Source organism: Eptesicus fuscus, chromosome 6 (assembly GCF_027574615.1).
Source record: "Eptesicus fuscus isolate TK198812 chromosome 6, DD_ASM_mEF_20220401, whole genome shotgun sequence".
NCBI lineage: Eukaryota > Metazoa > Chordata > Mammalia > Chiroptera > Vespertilionidae > Eptesicus > Eptesicus fuscus.
The window spans coordinates 92700055-92723302 of NC_072478.1; the positions used below are offsets into that span (position 1 = coordinate 92700055).

At 50.6% G+C, this 23248-nt stretch overlaps 1 protein-coding gene across 2 annotated transcripts in view; it reads right to left on the minus strand.

Moving 5' to 3' along the window:
• Positions 1-546: 546 nt before the first annotated feature.
• The window catches only part of ADAM19 (ADAM metallopeptidase domain 19), a 79236-nt gene continuing 56534 nt past the window's right edge, over positions 547-23248 (minus strand). The window contains exons 9-24 of one of the 2 annotated variants that reach the window (XR_008556429.1): positions 21731-21897; positions 19360-19444; positions 18450-18589; positions 16596-16773; positions 13937-14026; positions 13000-13195; positions 11661-11769; positions 10291-10495; positions 9530-9607; positions 9311-9419; positions 8554-8698; positions 7668-7752; positions 7198-7410; positions 4667-4822; positions 1194-3919; positions 547-1161 (exon numbers count right to left, since the gene is read on the minus strand). Coding sequence is in view for 1 of the 2 variants with exons in the window: in XM_028154688.2 (XP_028010489.2) it covers positions 3866-3919; positions 4667-4822; positions 7198-7410; positions 7668-7752; positions 8554-8698; positions 9311-9419; positions 9530-9607; positions 10291-10495; positions 11661-11769; positions 13000-13195; positions 13937-14026; positions 16596-16773; positions 18450-18589; positions 19360-19444; positions 21731-21897 (2010 nt within the window). In the remaining variant the exon portion in view is untranslated. Of the gene's footprint in view, positions 3920-4666; positions 4823-7197; positions 7411-7667; positions 7753-8553; positions 8699-9310; positions 9420-9529; positions 9608-10290; positions 10496-11660; positions 11770-12999; positions 13196-13936; positions 14027-16595; positions 16774-18449; positions 18590-19359; positions 19445-21730; positions 21898-23248 lie in introns of both variants that reach the window. The other variant, XM_028154688.2, reaches the window with a different exon arrangement.

Sequence of the window (23248 nt, forward strand, 5' to 3'; positions counted from 1 at the left end):
TACTCAGTAAATGCTTCCTGCTATCACGGTTATGCGGATCCTGTCTGTCTCAGAGAGCCTCAAACTTGAAGTGGGTCCAATGAGGGAATGAGGGTGGGACCCTTTCATGGTTTGGGAAGCATTAATGGATGAGCTCTGGAGTCTGAAAGCACCCCCACCCTGACCCCAGCCCCACGTGCCCACCCAGCCCAATAGACAGGGGCAAGTCCTTTCTCTTTGACTCTTTTGAAGTGTAGGATCCCTAGCAATTAAGATGAGAACAGAGGGTCTCAGCTGCCTCCTCAACTCATACCAGGGAACCCCAGGATCATTCATACCTTTCCTGACCCAGAACCTAATTAAACTAGACCAGCCTATGTCCAAGTGCAGACTAACAGCCCCTTCCACTGGTCTGGGGCAGCCCAAGGCTTGTGTACGGCCCCAGCTTCTCCCATTAAGGCTGTGGGCTGTGGTCTCTGTGGGCACTCTCCTGAGGAGTCCTCAGGCAACAGATCCTCTCCAGGCTGAGCAGTAGGACATTCAAACAAAGAATAGCCAAACCAGACATTTCAAATGACAATTTAGTTTAATTAAATACAAACACGGGAAAAAGGCACCATGGCCCATTCAAGTATTTTGCATAGATGTACAAATACTGTAAACAATTACTAGGTGGACGAGAGAGAAGATGATCTGTTTCCTATGAACAATCTCCCATATAAAAGAAAATTCACATTGCCCTGGATCTCAGACACACACACACACACGCGCACACGCAGTGGATGGTGTGAGAGGATGCGGGGAAGGGGAGCTTTGGGGGCGCCTGGCTTAGATTCTGCAGAACCCCTCTTAGCACCTTTCTAGTCGGCATACCCGTGGCTTCCTGGGGTGTCCAGCAGAGCTACTATACACTCAGTTCACACAGTCACTGACTGCAGAACTGGTCCCCAATTTAAATATACAAGTCTGCCATCCCCTCTGCCAAATACGAATTTGGACATGGGTAAGGGGAGGCTGTATTCAAAAGGATTATTGCAAGAGGCAGCAAGGGCAGTGGGGCCAGGGGCTACTGCAATCCCGCGAGACCTGTAAGCGTCTCAGAGCTGGGGCAGAAAGGGCTCTTCTTTTACAGGGAGAAGTAAACAAGGCCAAAGAGAACCCAGGCCGGCAGGTAGTTCCCACCTGGAGCCCCGTGCCTGGCCTGACGCTCCCACCGAGACAGGCAGGGAGCCAGGCGCTGTCTCCCTGAGGTCCCCTGAGGTTTACATTTCAGAGATGGCTCCCAGGCTCGTAAGGAAAACATTTCCAAGGCTGTAAAACTGGCAGAAGGCTAAATTAGCTTTAAAAAAGATTTATACACAGCTCCATCTGAACAAAGCGCTGGTTAACTCAGTCCACGAAACCTTAGCTATGCTCCTCTCCGCCCCATGGGACTCTGAACCTGCACCCACCCTCAGCCCAACATACAGCTCCTCCCCCAAAAGGCCGGGCACAAGATGGTCCCTGAATACACCTCTTTCACTCCTCCCTGTGAAAGCAAAGGCCTCCTTCTTCTGGAGCTCTGGGAGGCCGGCAGCCCCGGCAGCAGCTTGCCTGAGCATTCTCCTGGCTGAAATACTCCCTTTCCCAGTCTTGCAGTGATCCTTTCAAATACAGCCCCTCCTTCCTTGAGTCCGGATTTATCTTTGCAGCACATGGGCACAGGCGGGAAAGGGGGCACAGCATGGCCGGTTCTGCTCCTGGGCAGCCACCGTGGCCTGCCAGAGTGGCGACTCCTGGCCCCATAAACAGAGCCCAGAGTGAAACAGCCAATAGAACCGGCTGCCAAAAATCTACCAAATTTAAAAAATCCTACCATCTTCCAGTTCACAGTACAATTTTATGGGATGGAGGTGATAATAATGGAAAACAAAAACAAAACAAAAAACAAAAACAAGAAAGCAACAACCCAGATCTCTTTGGGTTATGGTTCCAGGGAGAGTGGACTTCAGGTTCAAAAAGCTCAAGCAGCCACAGGGCTGTGGCATTGCCCCTGCAGGGCCATTGCCCCCTGACGCGAGGGAGAAAAGCTGGACACGCCACAGGAGAATCTGTGAGCCAAGGGGTGGCTTTCAGGGTGATTTTTTTGCAGGAGGTTGTTCTTTACATTTCTGGGACCCAGCATTGAGGCCTGGACGTTTGCAGTACCACACTTCAATGACAGTCTGCCCCCCGACTTAATCGACAGCAAGGAAGGCAGAAATTGGCTATGGTGGGGGCCACCAGGGCCCATGTCAGGGAGACGGGGCGTGAACATCATGACTACCTGAGGGAAGAGACCCCATTTCCCTGAGACCTTCTAAACCCACCGATGTGTGTCCCCAGGTGCAGATCCCAAATCTCCCACTTGCCTACAAACCCAATCTATTGAGCACCGGTTGTGTGCAGAGAACTGTAAGGGGTCAGGGGTGAGAGCTCAAGTCTCTTCCGTGCACTGAGGTTTCCAAGAGCACCTTCCTGGGGTGGCAGTCCCAGAGAACATTCCAGCAACAAGTGGTCTGACTGTGCAGAGCACCACACAGCCCTCCCTCCCTGCTCCGGGGAGGGCAGGACCCTCTGAGCAGCGTCCGAGGCTGCTCTGAGTTCTCTCTGTGAGGGCAGGTAAGGCAGTGACCAGAGAGAACGCAAGGAAGTAGAGCCTAAACAGCCTGGTTGGCGCCAGCTCAGACACTCTTCCTTCGAGACGGCCGATTGCTGCTTCTTAGGGACCTCTAGAGAGAGGGCTGCTCTGTCGAGGGCCGTGACCAGACCTAGGCACAGACTGGAGTTCCTAGGATGTCTGCTCCCTAGGTCACTGCACCCGCTGCTGTCCCTGCCCCTGGGGACCTTGCTTAGGTTTAGGTCAGGGAGTAAGGGGGAGAAACTCACCCTGCTGAGGTCACAAAACACAATGGAAAATGAAGCCACGCCCCCACAGCCAGGGCCCGAGTCCACTTTGGTCAACACCCGTGAGAACCGAGGGAGCGAACCCTCAGGCAGGACACAAGCACCAGGTTCCCAGGAAGTCAGGACTGCTGTGGGTCCACTCCCCGCAGCACCTCACACGGGGCGGGTCCAAGCGGGGGAAAAGCGTGGGGCACTTAGCAAGTGCAGAAGACAATAGCAATCAAGAAAGATCATGAGTCAGGAGTCGAAACCTTTGGCATTACGGCTCAGGGGAGGCCTGGTGCTCCCCCTGCTGTCGACGTTGCCTACACCTAGTACCTGTCTGAGTCAGAGAGACCCGAGAAATAAGGGGATGTGGGATGTGGGAGGGCAGAGGAGGGAACTAGACTTGTTCCCGTGTGGATGCAGAGCCAGAAGCTGTGACGCCCACCAAGCCCGGGCAGGGACACAGCAGCGGCCGGTTTGACCCTCAGTCTCAGAGCTACGAAGGATGGGTAAGTGCCCAGCCTCCGTCCAGCCGGGGACCTTCGAGAAGACAAGCTCTGTGAAGCTCCCGTGCATACCTTCCACCACGGGATGAGGATGGACGGCTCCTCCACGCTGAGTCCTGACCTGAAGGGCTGAGGGGACTTTTCCCAGCCGGGCTCCTCGGTGCAGACAGCCCGGGCCTGGGCACCTCTGCGGTGAGGGGCCAGCTGAAGGGAGGTTGGAGGAGAAGCTGCCATTCATCCTCTCCCGCGTGCCCTCTCCCCCCGGGGCTGTATATTGCACAAAACAACACTTGGATGCCGTTGGATGATGGGGACTCGGGGCCTCCGAGGAGGCTGGGGAGGCAATGAGTCAAGAAGGAGATTTTCGGAGATGCGGTGGTCTGGGAGGAGGGGCTTGGAGGCGGCCAGGCGGCTTCTTCCAGACTGCGGTGTTCAGAGTCCCGGGAAAGGGAGCAGCCCCTTAGACAGGTCTAGATTCTTGAGTTAGTCATCCACCCAGCCCTCTGCGCTGTGTAGTCAGGAAACTGTGGAAAGAGAGGGAGTGAGGGGGGAGACAGGCATCAGCTACCTGTGAGTGGTGGTGTCCCCTGGGGTGTGGACAGGTCGGACGCGTGACAGACGAATGGTTTCCCGTGACATAACTCCGCATGGTGGTGCCCCACCCCGAGCTGACAAGCCATCTCTCTTCCTCCCCCCAAAGCTGCAGCTCAGTCCACAGATTTCCCGGGGCCCCCTGGGAACACAGGGAGTCAGCCAGCTTCCTCCCCTCCCCTGTGCTCCGACTCCCAGGCCTGGCAGCCGGAGAGCAGGTCAGCCCAGGGAAGGGGGAGGAGTCACTGTGCACATCCTACCAGAGGCCGGCAGTCTGCACCCGTGAACTGCCTTGGCCTTCATGGCAGAATGGGTGGGTGGGGGGTGGGGGTGGGGGTGGGGGTGGTGCTGCTTCTTGTTGCCTCTTTCCAGGAAAGGAAACAGGCTCAGGAGGGTGACTTGCTCAGGGCCACCCAGTCAGTCAGGTGCAGATCCAGGTGTGGAGCCATCAGAGCGCAGGCTCCTAAGCATCACTTTCCACATGAAACAAAAAGACCCCTATCCCCTACTTAAGGGACAGTCACACAGGCACCGAGAAACACTAAGCTTTTGTCCTTGGCCTTGGTTCAGAAGCTCAGCCCTCCAACAGGAAGCGTGAACTCAGTGTGTTTTCTCAATCACAGTCTTGGCCCCGGGATCCTCTGGCTTCAGCTTGACCTTGAGGGCTTCTGCAGACTCACCTTTGGGGCAGGTGCTAACAGAGGCCAGGACTGCTGAGGGCGGCCCGCGGCGGTGGGTGGCAGGATGGCGGCACCGCCGGGCCTGGAGACGTTCTTGCGGCCTGGCACGGGGTTTGCCGGGAGCGCCTTCTGAGGTGGCCGAGGCCTGGAGATGTCCTGGGGAGAAAGCCACAGCCTCACTCACAGCCCGGAGGGGCCTGCTCTAAAGGTTTTCCCATTATGCCGGAGCAGACTCAGGTGAGAAAGGGGACATGCTCTCCTATACGGTGCCAGTGAAAAGAAGCTGTGTGCGTCTGTGTGTTAACGCTCAGGAAAAAAGCCTTGGAGAGCAAGTCGGCAGCACCTATGAACACGAGAAAGAACCATTCTCCTATCGAGCCCTCCCACTTCGTATGACTCAGGTTAGAGAACCACCCGCACAGATGCACAAAAGTGAGATGACAAGGACGGTCCTTGCAGCACTGTTTGTGACTATAAAGGACCATCATTTCCATCGGTAGACAAATGACTGCATTTATACAGTGACCTAGGAGGCAGCATGTAAAAGGAATGAAGTAGGCTGAGATGTGCTAATGTGGAAAGATGACCAAGAGTCACTGGGAGCCGACCTATCAGATACAGAGGCGAGTTCACGTAAAATCTGCCACCACGGCCCCTCACCCATCCCTGGGGCAAACACAACTGTACGGAAGGAAGTCAGGAAGGACACAGACCACACTGATAACTGAGGTTAGGGATGGGGTGTGAGCGTGGAGGGCGTTCACCCAGGAGAACATGTAATTTTTTCTGCAAGACCATGTATGTGCATCATTTGTGCAAATAAAAATAAAGCGGAAAAAAGACTGGTTGGCTATGAGGGGCACAATGAACAGGAATTCTTTCCTCTCTGCTTTTATGTTACCTTCATGTTTTATCACCTTCTCCATAAGGCCTTCCCAGACCATCTTATTTAAAATTAACACCCCGCCCCTGGTACCCCACCCCTCCTGCGCAGTTTAGGGGCACAGTTAGCCCATAACAGAGGGGGTGCAGGAGAGAAAGGGAGCAAGAAGGGAGAAAGCAGGGCAAGCGACAGGGTGTGGAGGGAGTACAGAGGTGCGGGAGGAGAGACGGAGGGAGCAGTCTGATGAGACAGCTGTCCCTGTGACCCCCACACTGGAGGCTTGTTGAATAAAGATCATGTCAGCCTCACCCCAAGGCACTACAGTCTTAGGTTCTACAGCAGCGGTTCTCAACCTGTGGGTCAACCACAGGTTGAGAACTGCTAGCAGGGTCGCCTAAGACCATCGGAAAACAGATATTTACATTATGATTCATAACAGTAGCAAAATTACAGTTATGAAGTAGCAACGAAAAATAATTTTATGGTTGGGGGGCACCACAACCCTATATTAAAGGGTTGTGGCATTAGAAAGGTTGAGAACCACTGCTCTAGACGGTGAGAAAATAGATTTCTGTTGTTTAGGCCACTGGCCTGTGATGTTTGCTATGGCTGCCCAAGCAAACTAATGCGCTCTCGTCTCCTCCCCTCCCCTCTCTGCCAGTCTTTCCCCTGCCTCCCTGTCCACACAGCTTCTCCCATCCGCCCCGCCCCCACCCCAGTTTCAGCTTATCAGAGAACCAAACCCAGTGCTCTGATCTCTGCCAAACGGTGACACTGCCTGTGTCCCAGGGGCCCCCTGAGACCTGGTGCCAACACCAGTCCCAGGTTCAGAGACAGGCTGGGCCCCCGTGACGCCCTCTGGACGGTGCCCAAGAAAAGCAGTCCCAGGAGGAAAATAAGCAAATCCCCTGCTCTACGGTGGGGTCACACCCAAAATACAGTTTGGCTCGGGAAGGCCGGCCACCGCCCTGGAAACATCTGGGTCGGCCTGCGGGAACTTCTGCCAGGAGGTACAGTTGCAGCCGCACAGCACAGGCGCCGGGTAAACAGGCAGCCAGGCGGGGCTGCTCGGCTTCCGAAGGGCACCCGTGGGAGTACAGCCCAGGCCCACTCACCCCCCGAACGACCCCCATGAACCAGGCGTCACGGCACACCCCTCCTCAGGCTTCCTGACTAGTGGACGGCACCCATCGGCACAATTTGGTGGGGTAATTACAAAGATGAGAGAAGTCTGGGGCTGCCACATTCGGGCTTCCAGGGTCAGAGGAGGCTTCTTGGGAGAGGTGGCATCTGAGGGGAGACCTGAGGATGAAGAGGAGCTGGGCATTCAGCAGAGGAAACAGCCTTGGCGAAGACCTGGAGAAGGGAAGACGACCGAGGGGAACTGGGAGAAGTTACTTTGGGGTGGAAGATGGATGGGTAGTGACATGTCATAAAATAGGCCACCCAGGGAGGAAATCCTCTGTAGTTTAGGGGCTGCCGGGGGGCATATTTCCCCAGACTCTTCACTCTGACCCTGTAGTTACCGGAATGCAGAAAAGGCAGTCAGCTCAGACTTCGCGAGTTCCCCCTTCCCAGCCTCAGTCACCCTCCATGGCCAGTGGCCTTAAAAGCAATGTCCCCAGCTTCTTGCTGAGCATCCACTTACCTGGGAGAGGATGCAATTCGGTGCGGGGGGCATTGGCCGGCTTGGGGGAGGCCTCCGGGCTGACTCCTTCCGCTCTACTTGGGGTCCAGCCCCAGGGGGGTTCCTAGGAGTCCTGAGAAGATGTGCTGGCAATGGCACAGGTGGGGAGCTGCCCTGCAGATAGTCCGGAGGGGGCACAGGAGGCTTCCGTGGGGGTTCAGGGGTGTTGATCACCTGCATGCATAAGACAAGGAACGTTTTAGACAAAGGAACTCTCAATGCACTTAAAAACTCAGGGGTGCCCTTGTGAGACCAGAGGCTGAGGGAGAACTGGGTGACTTCGTAAATCCCTGATCCCAGAGGCCAGATGCAACCTTTCAAGTCACTAGGGGTTTTTATCAATTTCACACACCACAGAGGCTATTAGGAAAACCCAGTAGGGTCCTGATGATAAAGGAAAAGTAGCAAAGTTCAAGGTGCAAAGTCCTTACCTTTCGCTTGCCCTGGGGGGTCTGCAACTTGAATGTTGGGTTGGCATGTCCAGTTCCACTGTTCTGAGACACCCTGAAGGGACAACTAGTAACAAGGGTTGGGGGAAGAAGAAATGGGAGTGATCATCGAGGGTCAGTGACTGAGTTCCCTCTCACCTGAGCACGGCCAGTAAACAGCTAAATCCTCCCCAAAGTCTGCTCTGAAGGAAGTGGGATTGGTCCCCCTGAACCCCAGATCCCTAGGTATAAAGACATGTGGTCAATGGAGAATTCCCTGGGAATTAGAGTTGGCCTTATTCAAACCAGAGTTTTCCTCAGCACCTTCTCTTCACCCATTTAAGACCTTTCTCCCCCAAGGAGGCTCAAGGATGTCATCAACAATCAACTAATCCCCCTTAGAGCATCGATTCAGAAGGACCAGGGCTTTAAAATCCCCTGCAGGACAAGTGTAATATAATACGGGACTCAGAGACTAGACATCTTCAATATCCCAAGAGATGAAATGCTTAAAAAAAACTTAGTGTTTGTCTTGAGTTGATGCCCAGCCCCCCCGTGAGAGTCCTGGGCTAGTCATTCTTTCTCTGTTGCCTCAGTTTCTTGCTCTTTAAAATGGGGAACAAATCAATTAGATAAAGGGTGGAAAATAGAGTTCTTCAACTTTAACTGACTGGGGGCATTCTGCTGAGAAGGATTCTGAGTGATGACCAAGCTCCGCAGAGAATACATAGAGTAAGGTCGACGAGCACTGTCTGCCGTGGTCTTGGAGCATGGCCAAGGGGAGAGGGTGGCATGCACTTTGCATTAACCTTCCCTGAATCAGACCCACCATCACAGAAAGCGCTACGACCCACAGGGACCCCAAGGCCTTCGTGGCACCCCGTCATACCTGAACTGTTGCCTCAACTTGGAGGGAAGGGCAAAGGCCTTGAGCTGGCCCAGCCTGCTGTCCTGCTTGCAGCAGTAGTACATCAGCACGAGCACCGCCAGCACGAAGAGGGCTGAGAACACGCCGGCCAGCACGGGACCTACGCCTTCCAGAACAGAGCCCGGTGAGAGACGCAGACGCTGCCTGGGCGACCACCGTGGGTTCCAAACAACATACCCTGATTCTTCCTCAGATATTTGATTCGCAGTGAATGTGTATTACTTAATTTGAATACCATCATAAAAATGTATTTTAAAAAGCTTGGAAACCAAAGGGCTGGAATCTTTGAGATTTCCAGGAAAACACTGTACATTTTTCTGAGTGTCTGGTTCTCCATTTTAAGCTTTGTTCATCCAAGGGAACCTAAAGCACTAGAATGTGCCCCAGGTTCCTGATAATTTTTAAGTTGCTGAGGAGGACTGGTTGCCACCCACCCCCAAAAGGGTGAGATCATTCAGTAACCTATGGTCTGTCTTAATCTCCCTCTCTCTCTAAGAGGGTTCACTCTCCTCAATAAAAAAGACTGAAGAAGAGCAACTGAGCTGAGCCCTACACTGGGCTGCCAGCCTCAGTTGTCCCTCCCCCTCAGCCCCTCTTTCCAAGTTCCCTCATCTACAAAATCAGGATAACAAAGCTGATGCATTATCCCTTTGCAACATGCCACCTGCCCCCCTGGTGCCAACATCTCCTCACAAAGGTGGGCAGGCCAGGCACTCACCCTCGGGGGGCATGGGCCCGCTGTCGATGCTGCCCCCAAAGCCAGGCGTGTTGCAGTAGGGTGGGGCCCAGCCCGGGCTGCAGTGGCAGTTCTGGTTGTTGTTGCAGACCTGGAGCGAGGGCCGGGCAGAGGCGTCAGCACCCTGGAGAGCTCCCGCCTCCCACAGGGCCTGCAGCAGGGACACTAGCGGAGGAGCCCCAGAACCCTGGGCACACGTACCCCGTGGCCATTGCACTTCTTCCCGCAGCCTTCCGTTTCAAAGAAGGAGGTGTTCCTGCACTCCCCTTCGAAGCAAATCTGCAGTGAGGAGGAGACCGAACCGTCAGAACAAGCAAAGGGACACTGCTCGACAGTCAGAAAACTGGGGCTTTGCACCTAGGACCTATGGGACTCAAAAAGGCAGCCGGCGTCAGGTTATGCATTACAGTGAAAATTCGAAAACCAAAAAAAGCAAAGGGCTGAATAGCAGTTAACTAAATTCCACTTTTACTTCTGTGATTAGCGAGAAAACAACAAATATTATATTGTTAAAACAATAATATAAATATCTAATAATATAATAAATATGTGTTATTACATCCTGTATTATTATATGCTGGTATATGTTAGTTTCTTAATTGTATGCTAATAGGCACTAATTTAATATTAAATTTAAAAATAATGATGATGGTGACAGCAGTCTACTCTGTGCCAGGTGCTATACAAAACACATTCTATGTTTTTTAAAAATAATTGCATTCTCATAGTTAACTCTGAGATGGTGCCACTATGTCCCCCAGGCTTCCCTGACTCCTAGCCTTAATTCATATGAAATTAATGATGAGGACTAAAGTGATGATGACAGAAGCTAGCCTGTGGAAGCGCAGTCATGTTGGGCTGGCTGGGATTTCAGCTCAGGCATCCTCCCTCCTGAGTTCATGCTCCTCAGTCACTGCCCTCTGCAGCCCAAACCCCGAGTGAAGCTGGAGGTAGAGACTCACATGGTTGTAGCCACACTTGGTCCCCGTCAGCACCAGGCCTGGGTCCAGCATGTCATTCTCCTCCTCGGTACTTTGGTAGACGTGGATGCCCCGACACTGGACTTCCCTCCCGTTTATGGTGATGGTGGTGTCGATGGCCACGGCGTTGTACTCCAGGGGCCGGGACTGAGAAGCCTGACACTGGATCTTCCCACACTTGGCATCTCTGGACCCAAGAGAGAAGGAGGTGGAATCAGAGGCTGGGGAAGAGCTGGGCACAGAAGAGCTGTTTTTCTTGACCAGGACAGCAGGCTTGCAAGTCTGGGGAAATGACAAAGGAGCAATGGGCATGCTCTCGGGACCCACTAGGAGAGACCCCACATGGACTTAGACAAAGGGAAAGAAGATCCTTATCCCCAAGCAGATCCAGGCCGGAGCGCTGGCCTTAGGATGTCCTCTTTCCTGCCAGGACAACAGCCGGAACTGAGCAACCTGCCCCTATGGTCCTTGCACCCCATGCACCCAGATGCTGCAACCACATCACCGTCCTCTCTCATCTGGACCCCAGGAAACTGATCTTTCTGCCTCTAGTCTTGCCCCATTAGAATCTAATTTCTAAATTGCTCTCAAGCCAAAGTGCACACTCTGTCAGCCATGTCTTCAAGGAATTTATGATCTGGTGCCTGCCTAACTACCCAGTCTCATTTCTCAGCAGCCCCTTCTCCATTGCACCCCAACATTATACTTTATATCAAATTGTTATCAGTTCTACTGACCGCCCATTTTTCTCTTCTCCTCTCTGCCTGGGACACTCTTCCCAGGGACCAGCACCATTCCCCACCCTATTCAACGAGATAATTTGTCCAGATCTCTACTTAGGCGTAACTTCCTTTGGGAAACCACATGCACCTACTAAGATCATGTCCATTATCACGCTACATTGTTAATTAAAAGTTCCATGTACTCAGCAGAGTATCTGGCACATGGTCCACCCTCCACCGAAAGTGGATAGGTGAACGGGTGGATGGGTGGTTGAAATGAATGAATAAATGAATTAATGAGTGACTGAGTGAATGAATGATGGGTTACTCAGATGAGGGTGTAAGGAGCACCCTGCAGAAATGACTCAGGAAGACTGATTCCCTGCCCTACTGTAAGAAAGTCCTAAAAGGAAGTCTGATGGGTTTTCTAGGAAGCATTGCCATCCGCACCCTCCCTCGGACTTCCTCAGGCTGAACGGGGCATTGTCCAACAACCGACTGAACGACTCGTTTAAGGCCCAGCTCCGGGGCTGCCAAGCTGCTGAGCCGGTGGGAGGGAGGAGGGAGGAGGACACAGAAGGAATTGCTTTGTTACCCCTCATCCCCCGGGGTCCGCCCAGCGGTCATTACCTGATGCTGCACTTCTTGTGTTTCCCATTCATGTCCTTCCCACAGTTCCCATAGGTGTCCCCTGCCACATTCACCCTCTCGAAGCAGAGGTCATGAGCAAGCCGGGCTCCTGAGTGGGCAAGAAACATTCATCAGTACTCTGGGCAACGTGAGGAGACGTCAGAAACCCGCAATGGGCAAAGCCAGTCCTTGGTAAAGAGTCAAGGTGAAGAAAGCTTTTGGGGGGAGAATGTTTTCTTCCTGTACCCCCACCAGCTAACTCCATTCCTTCTCATAGCAAAAGCTTTCATATCAGCTCTTTGTATTTTACCGGGTTTTGTATCACCTGTGGGTTTGTATGTTAAGCCTTCTTTTCTCTAGTAAAGAAACCCAGTCCTTTTAGGGGTTTTTAAAAATAAGTCATACACGTGCAAATGTTTAAAGAAGTAAAGTATGTCTTGGGAATTTTCTTGGGACTAGCCATTCCAATTCTTACTTCCCTACACCCTGGATAAGTAATCACAATTAATGATGTATCTTCTACAGAGAACTATGTATCTTCTAGATACAATTCTTGTGTATCTTTTGGAGATAATTTATCTAATCAAGAATGACAGCCTGTTGTAGTCACCGTTCTGCATCCTGCACTGTTCTCTCAGTTCACTGTGAGAGAAGATTTTATCCAGTAGACACTGAGCTGCTCCTTCTATTCACCTGCATCGTGTTCCACTGTATGGATGTACCAGAACTGATTTAATTGGCCCCTATGAAGGATGTATAGGCTGTTATTGCTACAAATAAGAATGCTGCAACAATTATCCTTGTAAACTTTACCTTCACATACATGTTCAAGTACAGTGGAAGATACATGCCTAAGTAGTAGAATGGATGGGCCCAATGACTAGTGCATTAAAATGTTCACATCTCCAAATTGCTCTCCGTAGGGGCTGTACCTATCTGTGGCCCCCTCACTCTCCACATCACTATATTATTGCTCTTGTAGTCATTAGAGTATCATTATTATTACTACTACATCACATTAACTCTTCAGTCGCTGCCAATCTGATGCATGAACAATCCCATCTTACAGTAGTTATCATCTGCCTTCACTTCATATGAGTGCGGGTAAGCATCTTCCTGTTCTGTCTCCATCCTCTGCCCATTTGTCTTTTGGATGATTCTTATCCATTTACTCGCTCTGAGAACTGACAGCATCGAGGAACTGGGAGGAACACAGTCCCCTGCCTCTCCCTAAAAGTCGACCCTGACCCAAGGGCAGCATCTGGAGACGCTGCGTTGAAGCCAAGATGCCACGCTCAGCAGAGGTGGGTGGGATGAGGGCTCACCCCGGCTCACTTACCGGGACCCCACAGCTGCTCACACTGGGCCTGGTAGGTGAGGCACATGCCGTTGTAGCAGTAGGCCTGGCCGCCCTCGCAGGAGGTGCCGTCCATCTGGTAGAAGTTGGTGGGACAGTGGGGAGACTTGCCCGTGCAGAACTCTGGAAGGTCGCACTGCCGGGCCTGTGGCCGGCACAGCGTGCCAGGGGCCACCAGCTGGGCGAGGGGAAGAGGGGAAAACATCAATCTCCCTCCAGCCTCCCAGAGAGGGCCCGTGAGCATCACTCTGTGGAACGGAATTCCCATTCCCATTATATCACAGGCCCTCAGCAGTTCAAACTCTAACGTGAACAGTGACTTAAGAGTTTTCCAGGTGTTTTCACAAAGGTAACTCACCTCCTCTCCAGAGGAGGTCGGGCAGGGATCATATTTATGCAACAACTTACAGTTGACTAAGTACTTCAGTAATAACGGCTACTTTTATGGAGCTCCCGCTCAGGTGCCCAGTACGACTATTACTTCATTTAGTTTTCATGACAGTTTTATGTAATAATTATCCCTATTTTACAGATTATGAAACCCGAGGCCGAAGAGGTTAAGCAATGTATCCAAAGCCTCATGGTGAATAAATGGCAAAAGAACCAGGCCCACTAATATATACACGGACACACACACACACACACACACACACACACACACACACACGTACATACACACACACATTATAAACTCACATATGCAAATATATAGATCCATTCACACATATACATCCAAATTATATATATGCACATTTCCCCCGAACACCTACATGTATACTCACATGTGCTCATTATGTGTTCAAGGGCGTCCAGGATCCATGTTATTGAAACTTTGAGGCCCTCTTTTCCCCCAGAAGGAGGCTGTGTCCTGTCCGTCACCCCACAGCAGTTCTGTTAGGTCAGGGAAAGGGCCACTCACCTTACAGCGGTGACAGCAGGAGCCGTGGGCACACTCCGCCCCTTCCCTCAGGGTGCAATTAGAGGCATTGCAGCAGGGATTGTCACATTCCTGGAGAGGCAGTGAGAGTGGGCGTGAGCCACCGGGGCAGCAGGATAGGGAGACAGAGTCTGGGAGGGGTCAGGGCCTTCACCTGCCTCTCCCATCTCCCCACCCCTGCCCACATGCCCGGAGCCTGGCTCCCTAGGAAGCCTTTATAAAAAACCCACTTTATAGCATAATTGCTAAGGTAATGTATTTTTATCCTAGGGGTGGGGGAATATATATTGTTTATATTTATATTTAACACACACACACACACACACACACACACACAATCATCAGCTTAGAGACAACTACATTTTGAGTGTGGATATTTTCCCAGGCATTTTCCTATACACATACACTTACTTTATAAAATCAAAGTATCCACACTGCTTTTTCACACAATGTAATATGCACATACCTCCTTATAATCATATTTCCTTCCAAAACCTGATTTTCAGAATAGCATTCCACTATATGGAAATTCTGTGATTTTTTTCTCATCCCCAATAAAACACCCCAAGACTCTGTCTTCTGTGCTTTTCTACACTGCCCTCCCTGCCCCCCCATCCCCCAACCCCCGGGCCTTCCTATCCCACAGAAAGAGGCCGTCAGGAGCCAGGGCATCCTGCAGCAACCTTGCACACGGTTTACGTCAGCTCCTGGCCTGCTTCCTCAGACTTCTCTCACCATCTGCTGCTCTTCCTCAAGCCTCGCCAGCCCGGGCCTTTCCGGGACAGGTCTCTAGGGCTTCCATGCTCTCCTCGCTTCCTTCCTGCCCTACTGCTCCCCATTTGCTGACAGCAAGAGATTTAAAAGGATGACGAGATGGCCAGTGGCTGTGAGTGTCCTTTTAACACCCCAACTATAGTCACAGGCCTGGCCACAAACATTTCTTGACAATGTGCCGGTCTCCGTGCATAGGACCATCACAGCCTGTGAGGCAAGACCATTCCCATTTCACAGACGGGGAAACTGGGGCTGAAACAAGTCGAGGCACACACATCTGGCAAGTGTTGCAGCAGAATTCAAGCCATGTCTACCTGGGGCCCACTTCATGCTTATTAACCATATCCTAACCATAACTGTCCAGGTCAAGCATATTGGAGACACCACTGCCTGACTATAGATGCCCACCCATCCTCCCTAAGAGAGAGAATTAGAACACTTCCCTTCCATCCATCCCTCACCACCCTGGGCTCCGGGCAGACCCGTTCCCTCCCTTCTAACATATCATATCTCTTCCCACCTCTAGGCACAGTGTGTCTTCTCGCCTTGTGCTCCTCACTCACTCCTCATAGCCTTCAGGTATGGGGTCAGAGGTCACACTCACACTCAGGAGGGCAGCTCCCCTCATCCTACAAATACTCATAGCATCTTGTCATTGGCCCTCCTAGTGTTTAGCATGGATTGTATTTAGAGACCTTTGCAGCTAATTGGTCAAAGTGTTTCCCCTGCTGTACTATATGCTCCACATGGACAGGGACCACATCTATTTTTGCTGTATTTATCCTAGCCCTAGCACCAGCATAGAACCCTCCACTTAGTAAAAAGCTGTAGAATCAGCAGCTGCTCCAAATATAAGCCAACAGGCTGAGCCCACTTGGGGGTGTTCCTCAACCCCACCTCCTTTCTGAAGTGTCTGGGCTGACTGCTCTGAACTCATGGCAGAGCCTTAACTAGGTCTTGTCCTATCCTATATAATAAAAGGCTAATATGCAAATTTCCCCCTCAACCAGGAGTTTGATGGGGAGTCGACAGGGGGTGGGGCCAGCCGGCCAACCTCCCGTGTCCCCTCCCCCTGGCCGGCCAAATCGCTGGCCAGATCCCAACCGCGTGCACCGGGTCTCTAGTTTATTATAATATTTACATGCTGACAGTGAAAAAAAAAAATCAAGCTATAGAGAAGGTTATAAAATCAAATACTTTTCCCGCATACACAGACTCGAAATCTCACCACCATAGCTGTTTCTCATGTTCTCCCCCCCAAATTGTTTTCATTTGTTAATGTATCTATTTCCATCTTTCAAAAAATAGAGATGAAACTACACAGTTCTGCTTTTTGCAGGTCCATATGCGTCCGCTAAAGTGACACAGCTATGCTGTATGCCTGCCACTCATTTTGAAGATCAAAACAGCTTCCTCCTTCTTCCTCCTGGTGGCCCTTTCAGACTTGACCACTTCCCCTTTCCACCATCTCGTCTTCAGGCTATGCAGGCCAGCTTATTACTTTCAGCATCCTCCAAAGGCCCAGGGTCAAGTTCAGATATCCAGCTGCGTGGCCCCCAGAATAAATTCGGTGCAGCTGGGAGGCCAAGAAGGGCACCTGTCACTGCACTGGTGTGGACTGTGGTTTGTCGTTAGATCAGACACTCATAGGAAGAACTCCACCCAAACTTGGACATCAACAGTGCCAAGCTCAAACTGGGAGTCTGCAGAGGTGGTCCACAGTGAAGGCTGACCCTCCATGTCTTATTTGTGATGTAGTAGGAAATGTGCATGAATAAGAAAATTTTCAATTGCTTTCTCTTTGACCTTGAGATTCGAAACGAACGCAAATTCTTTCTCTCCTGCCTGTGCTGCCATGACACCTTACCTCTTCCTCCCCACAGTCACACTCTTCCCCTTCTTCCAGGTACCCATTTCCGCATCTCCGGCCTCCGTACAGCATCTTGATGTCTGGCATGTTCGAGAGACACATCCCACCACCTGACTGCAAATACCTTTCCAGCTCCCTCCTGTTGCATCCATTGAACACTTTGGGGAAAGGATGCCTAGAAGAGAATGAGGTTGGAGTTAGTTGGAAGTCTGCACATCAAGCAGCCAGAACAGCTGTCAATCCTTCTGCCCATCGGGCTGATGGACTCAGACCCCCACTAGTCCCATGCACATACCTTTTGCCCTTTTAGAACTTCAGCGATATATTAACTTACAATTCTTTCTAAGAATGAAGAAATAGTAACCACCCCATAATGTTTTTCCTGTCCTTCTGCCCAGAGGAAGTATCTGAGAATCAGAAGCAGCAATTTCTGCCCTTTGCATGAAGGGGCTGCAATAAATAAAGGCATGTGAGTGTTACAACAGGTCTCCAGAGCCTTAGAGCTGAATAAAATACCAGCCAACCCAAACGTTTTCTGAAGCTGGTATTAGATCGAGATTTTCTTGGGACAGAGACCGGGCCAAAAAGGGCCAAGATCATGGGTTTTTTTCTTATTGGGCCAGTGATCTGCTCTCTGTACTAAGGACACAGGCAGTGCTCCAAATTCAACCAGCCAACTGGCAAAGGCACCTTCTTTATCACAAGGGTATGAAAGGGCCTGGGGCCTACTGTTAGGAAAAAGAATTAAGTCATCCATTCCCTGGTAACAGGTCAGTATTACCATTTGGGTCTATAAAAGAAGTCATCCTGATCCCAATTCTCTAAGCCAACTACAGGTTAGACACTAGAGGGTTTTCCTCAGTTATCAGATATATCACCCGGAATTTGTTACTACCTGTTAAACTACTGAAATTGCTAACTAGGTTAAAAACAAACTGGAGCAGTAAGTAATATAACTCGCAGCTGCTTGTCTACTAATATGCTCTTTAGATTAGGGAAGAAAGAGGTGGACTTCACCAGGAGCTAATGCGTTGTGAGCATGGCCCATGGACTTATATCCTGCATGGCAACACCCTCCTCTGTGTGTCACAGCAGAGAAGGGATGGGAAGAGAATAGATGGGAATGGCACTGGCCCCTGGGGCTCCAATTTGCTCCTGGAGACACTGACACCATTTCTCTAAGAAGCATAAGCAGGTCCTAATGGTTTGGGAAGAACACAGGCTTCCACCATGATGCCTTCCAAAGGGTGACCCGGGTCCTGGGAGAACCCAATGCTCTCTGCTGAGTGAGTCCAGGCACTATCAGCCTCTGAGTAAACGCCAGAATTCCCTTTTAAAGGCTCTGGGTTTAAAACCCCTCACAGCTACAGGGAGATGGGGCTGCCTTGCCCTTGTTCTGGGTAAACGCGGCCTGTAAATCCCCTGTGGGCTCGCTGTGGGGTGGACAGATGCTCCTCTTTCTTTCCCTTGTTCTGGAGCCTACATCAGCCCTGGCAATCAAGCCTGGGAAGTGAGAGCACTCATCAAACCCCCTTGGGATGGAGGGACTAAGAATTGGGACTGTTATTAAAATGGATCCTCATCAAAAATTCCTGAAAAGAAAAGGACACAGGTCATCGGGCGAATGTTGCCGCTGAAGACCTAGGACAGCAAACCTCCTGCTAGACACCTGGTGCTCCTTGCATGCGTTTGCTTCCTTTGTCCTCTTCCCATTTCTTAGTTGTCAAAACCGCATTTCCCTCCAAGGGCTAACAGAGGCTCCCTGCGGCCAGCTGGGAGGAGCACGGGGTTGCACTGGCCTCCCATGCTCTGCCCTCTGCCCCGCCCTCCCCCCCTTCCTACGTGACTCACCCGGTGGCGGCTGCCATGATGCACCCACCGTCAGCCGCGCTGGCGTGGCAACAACCTTTCAGATCATGGGTCATGCCGAAGTTGTGGCCCATCTCATGGGCCATGGTGGCAGCCACGCCGATGGAATTCTCAGAGTGGTCCTGGTCAGGGAGAGAGCGCAGGTCAGGAAGACAGCCCCCGACCCCAAACCTGCCTTTCCGTTGGCCACGCCTGGCAGCTTGATAAAAACCTGTGCTTTTAACTACGGGCTGCACTGCCAATCGTAAGGGCTGGATAGAGGAGGGACAGATAGATGCTAGCAGCCTCCGTGATATCCACTTCACAGGTCAGAAATGAACAGTCCAAGTCATTTAATAAGTAGTCACCAAGTCAGAGAGAATTTCTAAAGGAGGCAGGAAGTTCCTAACCATGACTTTGAGACAGGCTCTTGTTTCATAATGATTACATAACATAAAACCTAGAACTAAAAAAACCTCCATCCGTTGTCTTACTACTCCCCTGGTTTGGAATACATGAAAGACCAAGCGATGCATTAATGTGACTGCTTCTGGGTTTTCCTGGGCTTGACAATTGGGGATAAACTACAAGCCATGAAAATCCGCCCCTGGTATCTCCATCTCTGATCACTGACTGACTTCCTTTTAAACAATTGCTCGAAGCTTTTCTTTTTTCTGCAATACTACATAGAAAATTGTGGGTTTGGGGAGGGGTTGTGGTTTTTAAAAAAAATTTTTTTTTTCTTGATTTCAGAGAGGAAGGGAGAGGGAGAGACAGAAATACCAATGATGAGAGAATCACTGATCAGCCGCCCCCCTGCACGCCCCCCACTAATTGTTTTTGACCAGATGACCTCCTGTCCTGTGAGGTGGTCTTCTGCCTTCTGCGACACGATGTATCAGCTGAGACTCACCATGTTCACTCCTCCAGACTGGTACACGGAACACATGACGTTGAGGGGGGCCAGGCCGATGGTGACGCCCTGGAAGCGCACGCCCCTGCAGAAGGGAAGGACAGGGTGACTAGGGAGGGGACTGAGTGGGCTGTTTCAATGTGCCCATGCAGGTGGCCGTCATGGTGTCCCCTGGCCCCTCTGACACTCCCAGATCATTCCCAAGGGGCGAGGCCCTGGTTTTCCAGGCCAACTGGACAGATTCCAGGCAGCCACGCCTCTCATTTCCTCTCACCTACCCTCTCACTGCTCTAAAACAAAACAGAGAGAGTGAAAGGTCCCTTTGTCCCACATATGCCCACAGCCCCATTCCCTGGAAGGAAATGGGCAGGGCTTGCAAAGTTGCATCCCATCCCTGCTGCACAGGAAAAGGTCACAGGGAGGGGTGAGGTGAGGGAAGAATGGCACAGGGGCTGATGCCGAAGTGAATCATGCCCACTTCCTCCAGCTGCTGGGGTCGCATACCACATCCTGGCTCTGGGGTATGTGCCTGGGGACAGATGGGAGGGATGGGGGGGGGGGCTGTTAACAGCTGCCAGAGGGCTGATGCTTTATTCCCACATCGCCCGGGGGCCAAGGAAACAGATGTGTCCCATCGGAAGCCTCTCCAAGTGCAGCAGGGGCTAGAATGACCTGTTTCTGCCTCTGTTTCACAATTGTGATCCTAATCTGCCAACAGCCAAGCTCCATTCCCCCAGCTTAATCCATCCCTCCCCCAGGGCGGGGACCAAGGAATAACTAAAACCCAGTCTTTTCATGCATGCCACAAAACGTAATTTGTTTAAAGGATCTATAAAGAAATTCGGTGTGCGGTACTTCTGTATCTCCATGCTGTCTTCTTATCTAGACCCTGCTATCTTTGAGAGCTGAGACTATCTGATTGGGATCACTAGAACCTAGCATAGACTCTGAAACATAGTGGGTGCTTAATAACTGTTTGCTGAGCCTGGCCAGAGTGGCTCAGTGGTTGAGCGTTGAACTATGACCCGGAGGTTACGATTTGATTCCCAGGCAGGGCACATGCCAGGGTTGTGGGCTCAATCTCCAGTAGGGGGCGTGCAGGAGGCAGCCGATCAATGATTCTCTCTCATCATTGATGTTTCTATTTCTCTATCCCTCTCCCTTCCTCTCTGAAATCAATAAAAATACATTTTAAAAATAAACATTAAAAAAAATGTTTGATGAAGTCCAGGCAGACTCTTCTTCAGAGAAACAAGATGCAAAGGAATACACAAAATATGTGCCAATGTACATGAGGTCCCACTGGTTATTTTATAAACTTAGACAATGGCTCTGAGGAAATCCACCTGGAAACCTAGATTCAGGCCAAAAAGTCTTGGTAACCAGACTGTACTCATTGCCCAGGCTTTTGGTACAGCTATTTCCTGGGTCTTTATTATTTTTAAAATTAAAAAAAAATTTTTTTAATAAGCTTTTTGTGGAAAACTTCTAAATAATGTCTAATAACTTCTAAATAACTTGTGGCTTAAAAAGGAAAAGAAAACTGAAGTGACAATTAGCAAGGACACTGGAGCGCTATATTTTAAAACCAATGGGACATACCAGGCCTTTTAAAACGAGTAAACAAAGGTTTAAATGATTGATTCAGAAAGGTATTTAAGCATCAGGAAGGCAGTGACTTACTAGGTGTGGGACTTCTGTTGTAACTGTCTCAGAATACCTTTGGAAGTCAACCCTAATAAACACCAGATAATCACCCCTGGGGACTGTCACATGCCACCATGACCCCCATCAGCGTCTTCTCTTTTCCCCCTGGGATGGAAGAAACTCCAACACAACCCTCACCCCACCCCCTTCCAGGTCTCCCTCCGACTCAGCACGCAGTTCCTGCACCATCTGCCACTTGGACCACCTTGGGCAGTCAGCCCTCAGCCCCTCAGAACGAAGTGAAGGACAACCCAGGGAGCCCTCGTCCTCCTCCCGGGCCCAGGCCTGCTTCAGAGCCCCGAGATGAAGATGAGCCCCTTAGAAAGTCTGTTTCACAACTGCCCATGACCACCAGTCAGTCAGTCACTTCCCCAAACACACCCAATTGTTTCAGATGCTCAACTGAATATGTGTCGGTCTAATTTTCTCATCTAGGTTGTAAATACTTCTTGGGACTGCTATGACTCTTTTTAAGTCTTTTCCAGCGTGCGCTAGATACAGAGCACATGTCTGAGAAATACCCGGTTCCCTGGGGCCGAGAGTCCAGGTGGCCCAGGGTGACAGACACTCAGCACCAGGAAACGAAGGGGCAGCCAGCACAGCACTTCGGGCAGGGGCTCTACAGCCAAGGCAAAAGCAATGCCTGTGGGGAAAGGCTACTTACGTGATCAACTGTGCATTGTCGTGCTTCTTCCGAAAGACCAGCTTGCGCCTCCAACGAAGAAATGACCAGAGGGTGGTGTATGGGTTCGTCGAAATTTCACACTGATCCCCATGAGTCCATACTTCCAAGCCCACAAGAGCAATCCGGATGTTGTAGGGCCGGTAAAACTGTTGGGTGAAAGAGAAAAGCTACAGCATCACCTTCATCTGCCAATGCTAGGGAGGAGCTGAAATACCTCAGGTGGCTAAACGGCATGCCATCGGATGGACGCACCCAATTGTAGATGGACATTTCATGGTCAGATGTCTCCACTCGTTTAGGAAGTACATGTGTATATAAGTAGGTAGACATGCTTACTCTCAGAAGTTCCCTTCCCCATCACTGGAGGTGTCCAGCTTTTGTCAAGGCTACAAGCATTAGACTGCAAAGGTCCCAGATAATTGTCAGGGTTCCGTCCAACTCAAAGATTTGGAAATTCTGTACATGAGACCTGACTCTTGGGACCTTAAGGCTACAGCTCTAACCTTTATGATATACTGTATCTTTTATGTTGTGTGTATATATATAACAAGATGACTATTGGAAAGTGTGGGTATAAGCAATTCTTTGACTGGCATGCCCAAGAGACTACTGAGGCAGTGACTTACAAAAAAAAAAAAAAAGTTGCATGTAAATCTAGGTCACATGAGCAAGAAGATACCATTTAATCCAAAACTGGATGATTTGCCTGACTGGTGTGGCTCAGTGGTTGAGCACTGGCCTATGAATCAGGAGGTCAGGGTTCGATTCCTGGTCAGGGTACATGCCCAGGTTGCAGGCTCAATCCCCAGTGTGGGGCGTGCAGGAAACAGCCAATCAATAATTCTCTCTCATCATTGATGTTTTTCTCTCTCTCTCTCTCTGAAATCAATAAAAATGTATTTTAAAAAACAAAAATATTGGATGACTTTGGGAAGATACTGCCCCAGCTAAAAGCAGCAACTAGAACACTTTCTATGCACCATGTACTAAGGCTTGGAGTTAAAACCTTCTGTGTCCCAAGTCTCAGCAAAAAAACGGTGGAGCCAGGATTCGAGCCAAAATGATCAGATCTCAGAGCCTCTGCACGGCCCCACACTGCTTAAGCGTGGGCGGTTTTACAACCACACCATCCACTTGCCTCCAAGACGCTGTGGTGTAAGATGGGCTCCAGATTCAGCAAAACATCCGTTGATCTCAACGGAAATTTTGATTTTCCTGTTTTGTGCCAGGCCAATCATTACAGCAAATAAAAGGTTTGAATTCCAATTTGAACTTGCTTCACTAAGGGAGCTTTTTAAGGACTTAAACTTGGCTTTTTCACAGCTAAAGAAAAGCATTTTGGATTGGGTTCATGATTCAGCAAATTAGTGCAGTTCATTCCAGGTTTAGTTCAACAACAGTTCAGTTCAAGTAGCTGGGTCAGCAGCCTCAGAGAAGTGGGCTAGCCTTCCAGCCAGGAATGCTGAGGACAGAACCGAGACTGCTTGTTCCACAGAA